At 49.5% G+C, this 14,190-nt stretch overlaps 1 protein-coding gene and 1 long non-coding RNA gene across 2 annotated transcripts in view; one reads left to right on the plus strand and one right to left on the minus strand.

Moving 5' to 3' along the window:
- The window catches only part of LOC125488103, a 50,407-nt gene that overhangs the window by 13,415 nt on the left and 22,802 nt on the right, over positions 1 to 14,190 (plus strand). The window lies entirely within an intron of this gene.
- Positions 314 to 7,229, minus strand: LOC109932427 (cardiotrophin-2-like). Its single transcript, XM_048620964.1, has 3 exons — positions 7,162 to 7,229; positions 3,721 to 3,857; positions 314 to 1,411 (listed from the first exon to the last, which is right to left on the minus strand). The coding sequence occupies exons 1-3, from the start codon at positions 7,175 to 7,177 to the stop codon at positions 947 to 949; spliced, it is 618 nt and encodes a 205-aa protein (XP_048476921.1). The 5' UTR covers positions 7,178 to 7,229; the 3' UTR covers positions 314 to 946.

A 14,190-nucleotide genomic window follows, 5' to 3' on the forward strand; every position in this document is an offset into this window, starting at 1 on the left:
TTTATTTCAGAACCCCCTTCCCCTCCCCCATTTCTGAAGAAGGGTCTAGGCCCGAAACGTCAGCCTTCCTGCTCCTCTAACGCTGCTCGGCCTGCCGTGTTCATCCAGCTCTACACCTTGATATCTCAGGTGCATGTGTGACAGAGCATGAGCATGAGTGTGTACATATCTTCACCTTCATAATTCACAAGATTCACAGATAACACCCAAGTGTGTTGGAAATACATTTTTATTAACATTTCTATAAATCTCTGTCTAAGTAATGTATAATTTCCGTTCACAACACGAATTTACAACTTCAGGTCATGCTTAATTTAGAATAAATTACACTGTAAAAATATAACAGACAAACCCTTCATATAAATAAGCATAACTTAAAAATTGACAGAAAACAGAGCTATTTAAATATTGCAAATATATTCTCAATGTCTACAACGTAGGAAATATTTAACCCTGTTGGCATTTCTGGCCCCAAATATAGCCCAAACATTTCAAACAGGGATTTGCTATGTAAACATGTCACACTCAGTGTGCCACCAGATGGCAAAAGGGTGGAATTGCAATATGACAGGTTTCTACCCAGTGTTGCCACAAGAAACACAGGTGGGTCAGTGGGGCCGGTGACTCACAGAAGGCACTGGAGTAGGCAACGCCCAAGCGGCGAAATCTGTCAATTATTGGTGCAATTTCTGTGGCAGAGTAGTGCATTTACCATGTTATATTTGGTCAATTCGACCTGTTAAAGTCAGCAACTTGACATCTCTATGTCAACTGTCACAAAGCTAGTGCAAATACTGGCCACTGGGTGGCGGTCTACAGTGAGGATGCTATAAACGAGAAGAGGAAACCCAGGTCTGCTCATCCCGCCTCGCCTCTGGCCAGCGTTCCAGGTCGGGGCAGGAGGGTGGTGTGAGGGAGGGAGGTGTGTTCGCCCCACCTCCCCCCATCAGGTGGAGGCACTGTCCGAGAGGAGTGCGAAATCCCTCAGTGTCCGGTCGATCCAGCGCACATACTCCCGGCAGACAATGTATCCCCGGAGCTTCCTCTCGAAATCGGAGGTCCCATAGGCCTTGGAGTCCAGGGGCTCGCCGATGGCAGGCAGGGGCTGAGCCAGGGCTTCCAGCAGGGAGCGCAGGTTGGCCAGGAGCCCCTGGATCTGGGTCCGGCAGGTGGTGAGCTGCTCGGTCAGCTTCCCGGAGCTCTGTCCCAGGCCCAGGGCCTGCAGGTCGTCCAGCACCAGCTGCAGGTACTCCAGCTGCAGGCTGTAGGCCCGGTAGTTTTCCGAAAGGCGCTGCCCATCCGTCAGCCTGCGCCAGGCCAAGTACCCGATGGAGGGCGAGGGCAGCCCGATGAGGGTCATGTCTGGGAGGCTGAAACCTGGCTCGGAGAATGGGAGGCCCATTGCTGTGAGCTGCGGGTGGAGGGGGAGAGAAAGAGTTGTTAGGGAAAATGCCAAGACTCATCACAGGCCCCAGGGAATGTTCAATATGGACAGGGGAGAGGGAGCTTTACCCTCATCAATCAATCCCCACACCCCCTCCCTATCTCTGTAACCCCTCCAGCCTCCACACCCCCTCCCTATCTCTGTAACCCCCTCCAGCCTCCACACCCCCTCCCTATCTCTGTGACCTCCTCCAGCCTCCACACCCCCTCCCTATCTCTGTGACATCCTCCAGCCTCCACACCCCGTCCCCTATCTTTGTAACCTCCTCCAGATACTACATCTCTCCCCTATCTGTGTAATCTCCTCCAGTTCCCTATACCCCTCCCTGTCTCTGTAATCTCCTCCAGACCCTACACCCCCCAATCTCTGTAACTCCTCCAGCTGTACAACCCTCTTGATCTGTAACCTCCTCCAGCCCCTACACCTCTCCCCTATCTCTGTAATCTCCTCCAGCCCCTAATTCCCCCTGTATCTCTGTGACACCTTTAATCAGGACACCCCCCCCACCTCTTTCTTTGTAACCTCCTCCAGCCCCTACATCCCCTCTGTAAACTCCTTACACTCCAGTTCTTTCACTCTCTCCCTGCCTCTGTAACCTCTTCCAGTCCTACAGCTCTCCCTATCTTTGTAACCTCTTCCAGAAGCCGGGCACTGCCCCTCCTTTAGCCTCATTCTCCTGGCCTATCCTGACAGCTGTATTCTTTGGACACTAAGAGCGGACACAGATATCAGAGTCCAGGAACATGGAGTCAAATCCCGACGCGGCAGACAAAAATAAATAAGGAATTGAAGACAGAGGGTAACTGTGGAGGGATATTTTCTTCTGACTGGGGATCTACGGCGTGTGGTGGTCAGCAGGGATCAGAACTGGGATCTCTGCTGTTTGTAACATCTATCAAAGTGAGTCACATGAAAATGCCGGTGGTCTGAACAGTAAATTTGCAGATGAGATGAGAATTGTTGAAACGAGTTGTGAACAATTAGGAAGCTTATTAAAGGATACAGCAGGATATAGATCAGTTAGAAGGTTGGGCAGAGAAACGGCAGATGGAGTTTAGAATCAGAGAATCATAGAATCCCAACAGTGTGGAAACAGACCCTTCGGCCCAACAAATCCACACCGACCCTCAGAGCATCCCACCCAGACCCATCCCTATAATCCACCTAATCTACACATCACTGAACACTACGAGAAATTTACCATGACCAATCTATCTAGCCTGCACATCTTTGGACTGTAGGAGCACCCGGAGGAAACCCATGCAGACATGGGGAGAATGTGCAAACTCCACACAGACAGTTGTCCGAGGGTAGAATCGAACCCAGGTCCCTGGTGCTGTGAGGCAGTAGTGCTGGACAAATGTGAAGTGATGCATTTTGGGAGATCAAATGAAAGAGGAAAGTGTACAGTTAATGGCAGGACCTTTAGGATCACTGATTTGCAGAGGGATCTTGGGTAGAAGTCCATAGCTCCCTGAAAGTGGCAACACCATTGATAAGGTGATAAAGAAGGCATACGGCATACTTCCCTTGATCAGTCGGGGCACTGAATAGAAAAGTTGGCCAGCAAAGTTGCAGCTGTATGAGACTTCAGTTAGGCCACTTCTGAAGTATTGTGTGCAGTTCTGGTCACCAGACTACAGGAAGGATGTGGAGGCTCTGGGGAGGGGGGCAAAAGAGGTTTACAAGGACGTTGCTTGGATTGGAGTAGATTAGCTATGAGGCGAGATTGGACAAACTTGGATTATTTCCACTAGATTGTCGGAGGCTGAGGAGCAACCTGATGGAAGTGTATAAAATTATGAGAGATGTGGATAGGGTGGGTAGCCAGAGTCTTTTTCTTGAGGGTGGCAATGGCTAAAACGAGGGGTATTCGTTTAAGGTGAGAGGGGAAAGTTGAAAGGAAATGTGCGAGGCAAGTATTTTATGCAGAGCTTTGTAGGTGCCTGGAATGCGCTGCCAGAGGAGGTTGGAGAAGTAGACACGATAGCAATGTTTAAGAGGCATTTAGACAGAGACATGAACACTCTGGGGATAGAGGGATACAGGGCATGTGCAGGCAGATGGGATTTGTTTAGAATGGGTGTCGTGGTCAACACAGATATAGTGGGCTGAATCGTCGGATAGTCATAGTTCCATCAGAAAGTGTTTTTCAGCAACAATTGGTGAGGACCCCACCACCTCTGCCCACCACCCCCCACCCCAACCCGTCACCACTTTCCCTCTTCCCCCTTGACTCCGTCCAAAGAGTGCTGCCCACTTGTGGTGATACTCACGTAGGTGCTCAGCAGAGCGGAGGCTTTCTCCTGCAGGAGGAGCAACAGGTCATGGGTCTGCCCGATTAATGTGGGCACAGCAATGGGCGCTCCCTGGGAGTGACCCAGCAGCTGGATCAGGAGAAGGCTCAGAATCCCTGTAGGAAAAGGGGGCAGAGTCGGGCATGGTGGAGAGGAAGAAAGACACAGTTCAGACTGGATTATTCTCCATAAATCAGGAGCTGAAAACCCTCCCTCCCTACTCCTCTAACACCCTCCAGACCTATGATCCCTCCCTATCCCTGTAAGCCCCTTCAGCCCTATGCCCCTTGCCGTCTCTGTAGCCTCCTCCAGGCCCTACACACCTGACATGTCTCTGCAACCTCCGCCAGCCCCTACACTCCTCCTGGTCTCAATAACCTCCTCCAGCCCTTACACTCCTCCCTTCCTCTGTAACCTTCTCCAGCCCCTACATGTCCTCCCTATCTCTGTAATCTCTGCTGGCCCCTACACCCCTCCCTATCTCTGTAACTTCCTCCAGCCCCTACGCACCCTACCTTTCTTTGGAAACTGCTCCTGTCACTACACCCCTCCCAATCTCTGTAACCTTCTCCAACCCCGTACACGGCACCCTATCTCTGAAAATGCATCCAGCCTCTAGACCCCTCCCTATCTCTGTAACCTCCTCCATCCCCTAAACACCTCTCTATCTCTAACCTCCCACTGTTCCCTACACTCTTTGCATCTCTGCAATTTCCCCAATCCATGACATCACTCCCTATCTCTGTGACCTCCTCCTGTCCCGATACTCATCTGTATCCTGGTCCAGCTCCTATACTTCTATCTATTTCTGAGTCCTCCTCCTGCTCCTACACACCTCACTACCACTGTCACCTCATTCAGCCCTTACACCCCTCCCTACCTCTGAAACCTCCAGCAGCTCTTACACCCCACACTATCACATAGGCATCCTCTGACCCCCTACAACTCAACCATAAGAGGTTCAATACTGAGGGAGCTCTGCACTGCCGGAGGGTCACGGCTGAGGGAGTGCCGCACTGTCGGAGGGTCAGTGCTGAGGGAGTGTCGCACTGTCGGGGGGTCAGCACTGAGGGAACGGGAACTGTTGGAGGGTCAGTGCTGAGGGAGCATCACACTGTCAGAGGGTCAGTGCTGAGGGAGCGGGCACTGTCGGAGGGTCAGGACTGAGTGACCTCTGCACTGTCGGAGGGTCAGTGCTGAGGAAGCTCTGCACTGTCAAGAGTCAGTGCTGAAGGAGTGCCGCACTGTCGGTGGGTCAGCGCTGAGGAAGCGCCGCACTGTCGGAGGGTCAGCGGGCACTGTTGGAGGGTCAGCGCTGAGGGAGAGGGCACTGTCGGAGGGTCAGCGCTGAGGGAGCGGGCACTGTTGGAGGGTCAGCACTGAGGGAGCGCCTCACTGTTGGAGGGTCAGCGCTGAGGGAGCGCCGCACTGATGGTGGGTCAGTGCTGAGGGAGAGGGCACTGTCGGAGGGTCAGCGCTGAGGCAGCTCTGCACTGCCGGAGGGTCAGCGCTGAGGGAGTGCCGCACTGTCGGAGGGTCAGCACTGAGGGAGCGGGCACTGTCAGAGGGCCAGCGCTGAGGGAGCGCCGCACTGTCGGAGAGTCAGTGCTGAGGGAGCGCTGCACTGTCGGAGGGTCAGCACTGAGGGAGCGCCACACTGTCGGAGGACCAGCGCTGAGGGAGCGCCGTACTGTCAGAGGGTCAGCGCTGAGGGAGCGCCGTACTGTTGGAGGTTCAGTGCTGAAGGAGCTCCGCACTGTCGGAGGCTCAGTTCGGAGCGAGTGGGCACTACCTTTGTGTCGCTTTTCTTGCTGTATTTTCAATATGATTTTTTCCTTTATTCCCTCTTCTTTGCCATTTCCCTTTTTTGACTTTAATTTTTTCTCCTTTTGCCCATCAAATTTTTACATCTTTTTTCTGTTTCACTTCTTCATTCCCTACTTCCTCATATTTTCCATTCCCTGTTTTTCTTTCCTTATCTCTTCTTCATCCTGTTGATGCTTCAGGTTTTTTTCATGTCCATCCTTTCATCCTTTTGATCATTTCTTTTTGACATCCTTCCCTCCCTCAATCCTATCTTCCTGTCAATCCTATCTGATTCCACTCTCTGCTCTCCACTCCACCCATTTGCTCCTTCTCTCCATCCCTGTCTTCTTTCCCTCCTTTACTTTTCCATCTTCCACTTCCTCTCCCTCTGTCTTTTCTTTTCCTCCATCTGCTTCCCTCTCTCTCTCTCTCACTTCCCCACTCGCTCCCTCTGTCATTTCCTTTTCCTGCCTTTCCATCTCTCTTTCCACCTTCCTTTAATTCTCTCTCTTGGTCCCTCTGCCTCTCTCTCTCTCATGTCTCCATCAATCTCTCTCTTTCTGTCTGTCTGTCTCTCTCTCTCTCTCCCTCCCTCTATCTTTCTCTCTCTTGCTCCTTGTCTCTCCACTTCCTCTCTCTCTCACTCCATCTTTCACCCTCTCCTTCACTCACTCTCCCTCTCACTCTTCCCCTTTTTCCTTCTCTCTTCCTTCCTCTCTCTCCCCCACCTTCTCTCCATCATTCTCTCTCTCTATCTCTCTCTTTCCAGCGTCTCTCGCTCCCTCCGTCCGCAGCTGACCTGCAGCAAGACATGGTCAAGAGCTGAAGTGCTCAGTGCACGGAGAGAGAGAGGGAGAAATGAATGAGGGGATGTAGAGTGGGAAGGGGTGAGTGAGGAACTGAGAGAGGGAAGGTTGGGAAAAACAAGAAGGGAGAGACAGATCGAGCAAGAAAAAAAACGATTGAGAAAGGAAGGGAGGGAGAGAGAAAGACAGAGAAGGGAGAGCGAGAGAGAGAGGCAAGAAGTGGAGTGAGCCAAGAGAGGAGGGAGAGAAGGAAGGTAGAGGAAAAGAGGAAAAAAGGAGGTGAGAGATGGAGATGGATGGAGAGAAAGAAAGAGGGCAAGAGAGAGGCAGGGAGGAAGAAAGAGAGGGAAGAGGAGAGAGACAGAAGTAAGTGAAAGAGAGAGGAAGAGAGAAATAGTGAGAGAGAAAGGGAAGAAAGAAACAGAGGGAGAAGGATGGAGAGAAAGGAAGGAGAGAGAGCAGAAAAAGAGGAAGCGAGAGAGACAGGAAGAGAGCGAGAGGGAAAGGAGTGATGGTGAGAGAGGCAAGATGAAAAGAAGAGAGAGAGGTATGGATAGAGCAAGACAGAGTGAAGAGAGAGAGAGAGGGATGGAGAGAGCGCAAGGGAAAAGAAATAAAGAGAGGGAGAGGATGGAAAGAAGGAAGGACAGATAGAGAAGGAAAGGCAGAGAGAGAGGAAAAGAAAGAGAGTGAAGTGATTGCTGGTGAGAGAGCAAGGAAGAAAGGGAGAGAGAAAGAGAGGGATGGAGGGAGAAGAAGAGAGGGGAGTTGCGAGGCAGGGGTAGTGTTGAGAGAAATCTTGCCTTACCTCGCAGATCCTGCATGGTGAGCTGACTTTGGTGCCTGCACCTATTGTTAATAGTTTGACTGACTGTGAGTGTGGGTTTGGGTGACATCGAAACCCTATAAATACCTCTCTGAAACGGAAAAGCTGGCTGATCACAAATTCCCCAGTCCACCCCCACTGGGATGATTGTTTCTGACAACACAATCTGTGTACATGTTTAAAGTGATTGTCTCACAGTCTCTGTCTGGGAGAACCATGTGTGTCGAAAGGGAACTCCCATAAACACCTTTCTCAAATGGTCAACTATTTCCGTTCATTACTCACCTAGGCATTCCGTCACAGAAATTACTCAGCGCATTCTTCACCATCCTCATCACAGGCTCCAGGTTCCTTCAAAGAAATGCAACCAAACTGCAATGAAAAGCAGTCCCTTTCACAATCAGACTGAGCTGTTTATGTGCATGTGAGAGAGAGTGAGAGACACACTATCACCACCTGCTACTTCGTGATTCAAGTTTGATCTAATTGCACGTGCACACATACACACGCACAGTCACGCACACACAGACTGTCTCTCACACACACAAATTGTCTCACATACATCGACTCTCACATGTACACGCAACAGTCAGTCTCACACGCAGACTGACTCACACACACAAGGACTGTTACACACACACGCACACACAGATTCTCTCACATGCATTCAGACACCCTCCCTCACAGACCCTCTCTCACACACACAATCACTCACGCTCTCTCACACACACTCCCTCCCACACTCTCACACATTCTCTCTTACTCACATACTCTCTCCCATAAACTCTCCCTCTCTCCCACACACAACCTCTCACACGTATCTCTTTCAGACAATCTCTTTCATTCTCTCTCTCTCTCACATATACTCACATTCAAAAACTCACATTCACAGACTCACTTTCACACTGCCTCTCTCAAGCACAGTCTCTCACACATTCCTTTCACACGCACAATCTCTCTTTCATGCACACACACTCTCTCGCGCACACACTCTCTCTCACACACTCTTTGTCTTACACATGCACTCTCTCTCACACATGCCTTCTCTCACACACATATTCTCATGCACTCACACTGCCCCTGACACACATACATACACATTCTCTCCCACATACTCCCTCTCATTCACACGCACACTCCCTCCCACACACACATTCGCCCCCACACACACTCTCCTCCACCCCCGACATGCATAGTCTGTCTCTCTATCATTCTCTATCTCCCTACCTTTCACACTAACTCTCCATCTTTCTTGTTCTCTCAAACTTGCCCCCTTTCCCTCAATCTCTCCAACTTTCTCTCAGTCCATCTTTCATTCTATCTCACACTCTTCCTCTCAATGTGTCCATCTTCCTTTCTATCCCTCCACCTTAGTCCCATCTTGGTAATGTTCTCTCTATCTCCCACAGCGTTTCTTTCTCTCACTCTCTATCTCTCCATCTTTGTCTCTGTCTCTCATACTCTTTCTTTCATTTTGTCTCTACCTCTCCAACATTCTATCTCTCCATCTTCCTTTATCCCGCCACCTTACTCTATCCCTCCACCTTTCTCTCTATGTCTCCACCTTCCTCTCTATCCCTCCCTCTTTCACTCTATCTCTGCACCTTTCCCTCCAACTTTCCAGCTCACTCTCCACTTTTCTCTCTATCCATCCATATTCCCCCCTCTGTCCACCATCCACTCTATCTCTCCACCATCCACCTTTCTCTCTATCTCTCCACCTTTCTCTCTATCTCTCCACTGCCCTCAGAATGAGCTACAATAGGGATTCCTCACAGGTTCCCCATGCACAACTGTCACCTACATTGGAAAAACAACTGTCCAGTTTGTTATTGGAAAATCCAGGCCTTATAGCTCTCCATCTCTCTCCATTGTCCCACCAATCATAGAAAAATAGAAACATAGGAGATAGGAGCAGGAGGAGGCCATTAGGCCTTTCAAGCCTGCTTCGCCATTCTTCACAATCATGGCTGATTGTCCAACTCAATAGCCTAATCCTGCTTTCTCTCCAGAACCTTTGATCCCATCTGCCCCATGTGTTGTATCTCGTCACGTCTTGAATACATTCAATGTTTTGGCATCATCTCCTGTGGTAATGAATTCCACACGCTCACCACTCTTTGGGTGAAGAAATGACTTCTTATCTCCATCCTAAATCATCTACCCCAAATCGTCAAACTGTGACCCCTGGTTCTGAACACACCCACCATCGGGAACACCCTCCCTGCATCTACCCTGTCCAGTCCTGTTAGAATTTGATAAGTCTCTATGAGATCTCCCCCATTCATCTGAACTCTGGCGAAAACAATCCCAACCTAGTCAAACTATCCACATACGTCAGACCCCCCCATCCCCAGAATCAGCCTGGTAAACCTTCACTGCACTCCCTTGAGAGTAAGAGCATCCTTCCCCAGAAAAGGAGACCAAAACTGCGCACAATATTCTCGGTGTGGCCTCACCAAGTCCTTCTACAACTGCAACAACACATCACTGCTCTTGTACTCGAAACCACTCGCAATGAAGGCCAACATACCATTTACCTTCTTTACTGCCGGCTGCACCTGCATGCTTACCTTCAGTGATTGGTGCACAAGGAGGCCCAGGTCTTACTGCACACTCCCTTCTCCCAATTTACAGCCATTCAGGTAGTAATCTGCCTTCTTGTTTTTGCTTCCAAAGTGAGTATCCTCACATTTATCCTAATTATACTGTATCTGCCATTGAGTTGCCCAATCACCCAACTTGCCGAGATCATGCTGAAGGATCTCTGCATCCTCGTCACAGTTCACCCTCCCACCCAACCTGGTATCATCTGCAAACTTGGAGATGTTACATTTTGTCCCCCCATCCAAATCACTAATACGTATTGTGAATAGCTGGGGTCCCAGCACCAATCCCTGTGGCACCCCACACAGTTACTGTCTACCAATTTGAAAAGGACCAATTAATTCCTATTCTTTGTTTCCTCTCTGGCAACCAGTTTTCTATCCATCTCAATATACTTCCCCCAATGCCATGCGCTTTAATCTTGCACATTAATCTTTCATGTGGGAATTTTTCAAACACTTTCTAAAAGTGCAAATATACTATATCGACTGGCTCTCCCATGTCAACTTTACTAGTTATATCATCATAGAATTCCAACACATTTGTCAAGCATGATTTCCCTTTCATAAATCCATGCTGACTCTCTCTGATCCTGCCACTGCTTTCTAAATGCCCTGCTGTAAAATCCTTGGCAATGGATTCAAGAATTTTGTCCACTAACGATGTTAGGCTCATCGGTCTATAATTCCCCGTTTTCTCTCTATGTCCCTTTTTGAATATTAGAGTGCATTAGCCACCCTCCAATCTGCAGGGACTGTTCAAGAGTCTATAGAATCCTGGAAGATGACCACCAATACATCCACTATTCCTAGAGCTACTTCCTTAAGTACTGTGGGATGTAGATTATCAGGCCTTAGACATTTATCAGCACCATTTCTTTACTAATATCGATCTCTCTCACTAAATCTTGCATCCTCCAACAATTCTGGTATCTGATTTGTGTCCTCTTTTGTGAAGACAGAACCAAAGTATGTATTCAGTTCCTCAGCCATTTCTTTGTCCCCATTATACAATCGCTCCAAACGGCTCACGATCTCTCTATCTTTCTCTCTAACTCGCTATCGTCAACGTTCTTCATCTCTGTTCATCTTTCCCTCTGTATCGCTAACACTTTCCACACCTCTCAGTCCCTTCGCCAATCTGCCCATTCCTCTGCCTTTCCGTCCATCTCTTTGCCATTCTATCCATCCCTCTACCCTTCGTCATGTGAACTGTTGCTCAATATTTCACCAAGATCGGAATCATTCTATCACTGAACATTTCCGTCTATCTCTTTGGTGTTTTCTCAGTTTGTCAAGGCTATGTCAATGCTACCCCAAGGTGGACCCTGGGCCTCACCTAGTCCAATTGTGTGTAAGGGAATCACTCTTGGCCTCATGAACCGGGTGAGCAATCTGTCAAAACTAGGCCCGAGGTAGAGCCTGGGCCTCGCCTAGTCTGAATGTGTGCAAGGGAGACATTCTTGGTCCCGCGTATCGGGTGGGCAATTGGTCAACCCTAGGCCTGAGATGGAGCATCCCTTGGCTGCTCTGTTGTTAAAAATAGAAGATGGCATTTCTGATATACTGAGAGAATCAGTTGAACCCATCGCTCACTTGGCTGATGATTCACTCAAAGAGGGAAGATTCTGGTGTCGATTTATGTAAATTTCAGTGGGGTGAAGGATGTCTGAGGCAATGTGGGCAGCACTGACCTTTTCATTGGGACGGGGAGTGTCCATGACAGTGGGAACAAGGAAATAACACCACTCGAGGAAATGTAAAGTGTTTAGAAATTGTTCAAAGACAGACAACAGTGGAACGGTTTCCAAACAGTGTCTCTGGTTACAGGTCAACTGTGGTCTTTCCAAATTACTGTAATTCTATACACCACATAATGTGTCAACTAAATTCCTGCTCTCTCCCCATAGTCCTGTATCAATCCCCAGACTAACCCCACTTCTCCGCTCCCTGCCCACAGCTCTGTCTCATTCCCCAAACTAATCCTACTGCCCTGAGCTCACCCAACAGCCCTGTATGAATCCCAAACTAATCCCAAGTGGAGAATGTGGTGGAGGCAGGTCCAATCAAGGCTTTTGAGTGGGAACTGGGGAATTCTTTGAAAACAGATGAATTAAAGCAGAAACTAGAAGCAGGAGTCAGCCATTCAATCCTCCAAGCCCTATGCCATTTAATATGATCATGGTTGGTCAACTAACTCGGTCCCCTGTTCCCACTTTCCCCCCAAAACCATTTGATCCCTTTAGCTCTAAGGACAATATCTAACTCCTTTTTGGAAACATTCAATGTTGTGGTCTTGTGCACTTTATGTGGCAGAGAATTCCACAGGCTCCCCACTGTCTGGTGAAGATATTTTTCCCATCTCAATCCTACCATGTATCCTGAGTCTGTGACCCACTCCTCCTCCAGTTCTGGACTCCCCTAACTACAGGAAACAACTTCTCTGCATCTAGTCTGCTCAGCCCTGTTTGAATTGGATACATTTCAGCCTTCTAAACTCAGATGAATATGGGACTGATCCATACCCTTAGCCTGTAATGGAGACAATTACAAAGTAGGTTGCCTGTCCAGAAGGCTAGCAGGGATTGGGTGGGACTGAGTGGCTTCCTGCCACCCTATAGCGACACTGCAGGCCCTCTGTAACTCTGGGTGGCTGGTGTGTCAGCGACCATCCAAAGTGTAGGCCAGTCGATGGAGAACAGGAGCAGAGAATCCCTGGCACACAAAGAGACACACACAGACACACACCGACACCAAGGGAGATCCAACACTGACACTCACACACAGACAGTTAATAGAAACAGAGACATGCACAGACACACACACACACACACAGATACTCACACCCATGGGCACCCACAACATCCACACAGAGACAGATGCAGTCACACACATACACATACACAAAGTCACACATACACAGTCACAAACACAGACACTCACACACACAGAAACAGACAGACAAACAGACACACACAGAGTCATACACACATTGACACACACACTCTCACATAGACAAACACACACACATAGATACACACAAGTAGACACAGACAAACAGGCCCACATGCACAGGCACACACACACACAAACACACAGATACACACACACACAAACACATACAGACTGGATGGAGGGGTCTTTTCAGTCCCAAAGAAATGGGATCTGGTCTCAGCGAACAGATTTCACATTGTTCAGTGATGGAGCTCTGTCTGTGAAGGTGGAGCCAATTGTCCCAGTTACTGAACACTCTGTTACAGGATCAACACACAATGACTGTCACTGCTTCAACATCCAGAGGGCTTTTATAAAATGTCTTCTGCAGGGGCTCAAGCATCCTCTGGTGTTTGGGAATAGGTAGCAGTGAAACTTTCTACTCTGATCCAGTTTACGGTCTTCATTCTACAACATCAAAGGGAGAGAGAGAGAAATGTCTAAGGGCCAGTGCTGAGGGAGCTCCGTACTGTCTGAGGGTCAGTGCTGAGGGCGTGCCGCACTGTCAGAGGGTTAGTGCTGAGGGAGTGCCACAGTTTCACAGTGTCAGTGCTGACGGAGTGCCGCAGTGTCAGAGGGTCAGTGTTGAGAGAGTGCCGTGCTGTCAGAGGGTCAGTGCTGACGGAGAAGGCACTGTTGGAGGGTCATTGCCGTGGGAATGCCACACTGTAATCAGGACTTGTGGGGGTGGTAGTCAGAGATGGAAAATGATGGGATTTCTACACAGCTTCATCAATGCAAATCCTGACGCTGAGGGTTTGTGGGGAGGAGGAAGTGGTTGAGAAATCCCTGACGAGGAGAAGGAGAGCGGCACCAACTCTGCAGAGAGCTTCTTTCAGACTCAGTAATAACCTCAGGCCAGCGATGAAGCAATGAGTAAAACCCAACCTTCCAACACACAGGGAAACCACAAAAACTCCAATGCCAATCCCCAGCTCCATGGCAACGGACAATCTATATCCGGCTACTGGAAACCAGCCACAATCGACAGGAATTGCTGGAGGGGGAGCTGGTGTTTGGCCAGTGATTCGCTCGGTCTCTCTCCCTCCCCCCACACCCCCCTCTCTCTTTCTCTCTGTCCCCACATCACTGAGTCACAGGATAGTGACCACCAGCTCCACACGATCTGGAAACGCGGCCCAATTCTCCAGGCAGATGTTCCTAAACACCTGGAAAGTGCTCTCAGGGGTAAACAAAAGGCAGGACTGCACTGAGATACCCAGTCCCGGAGAGTGGAAAATACAATGTATACAACATACTGTGACCCCTGGTCCCGGAGGCGAAGTGGGGGTGTGGGGGGTGAGGGCAGTGGGAGAGGGGGAAGGACAGTGTATCCAACACACTGTGACCCCTGATCCCAGAGCGGGGGTGCGGGGAAGGACGGTGTATCCAACACACTGTGACCCCTGGT

The sequence above is a fragment of the Rhincodon typus genome, chromosome 49, assembly GCF_021869965.1.
Source record: "Rhincodon typus isolate 14 chromosome 49, sRhiTyp1.1, whole genome shotgun sequence".
NCBI classification, from domain to species: domain Eukaryota; kingdom Metazoa; phylum Chordata; class Chondrichthyes; order Orectolobiformes; family Rhincodontidae; genus Rhincodon; species Rhincodon typus.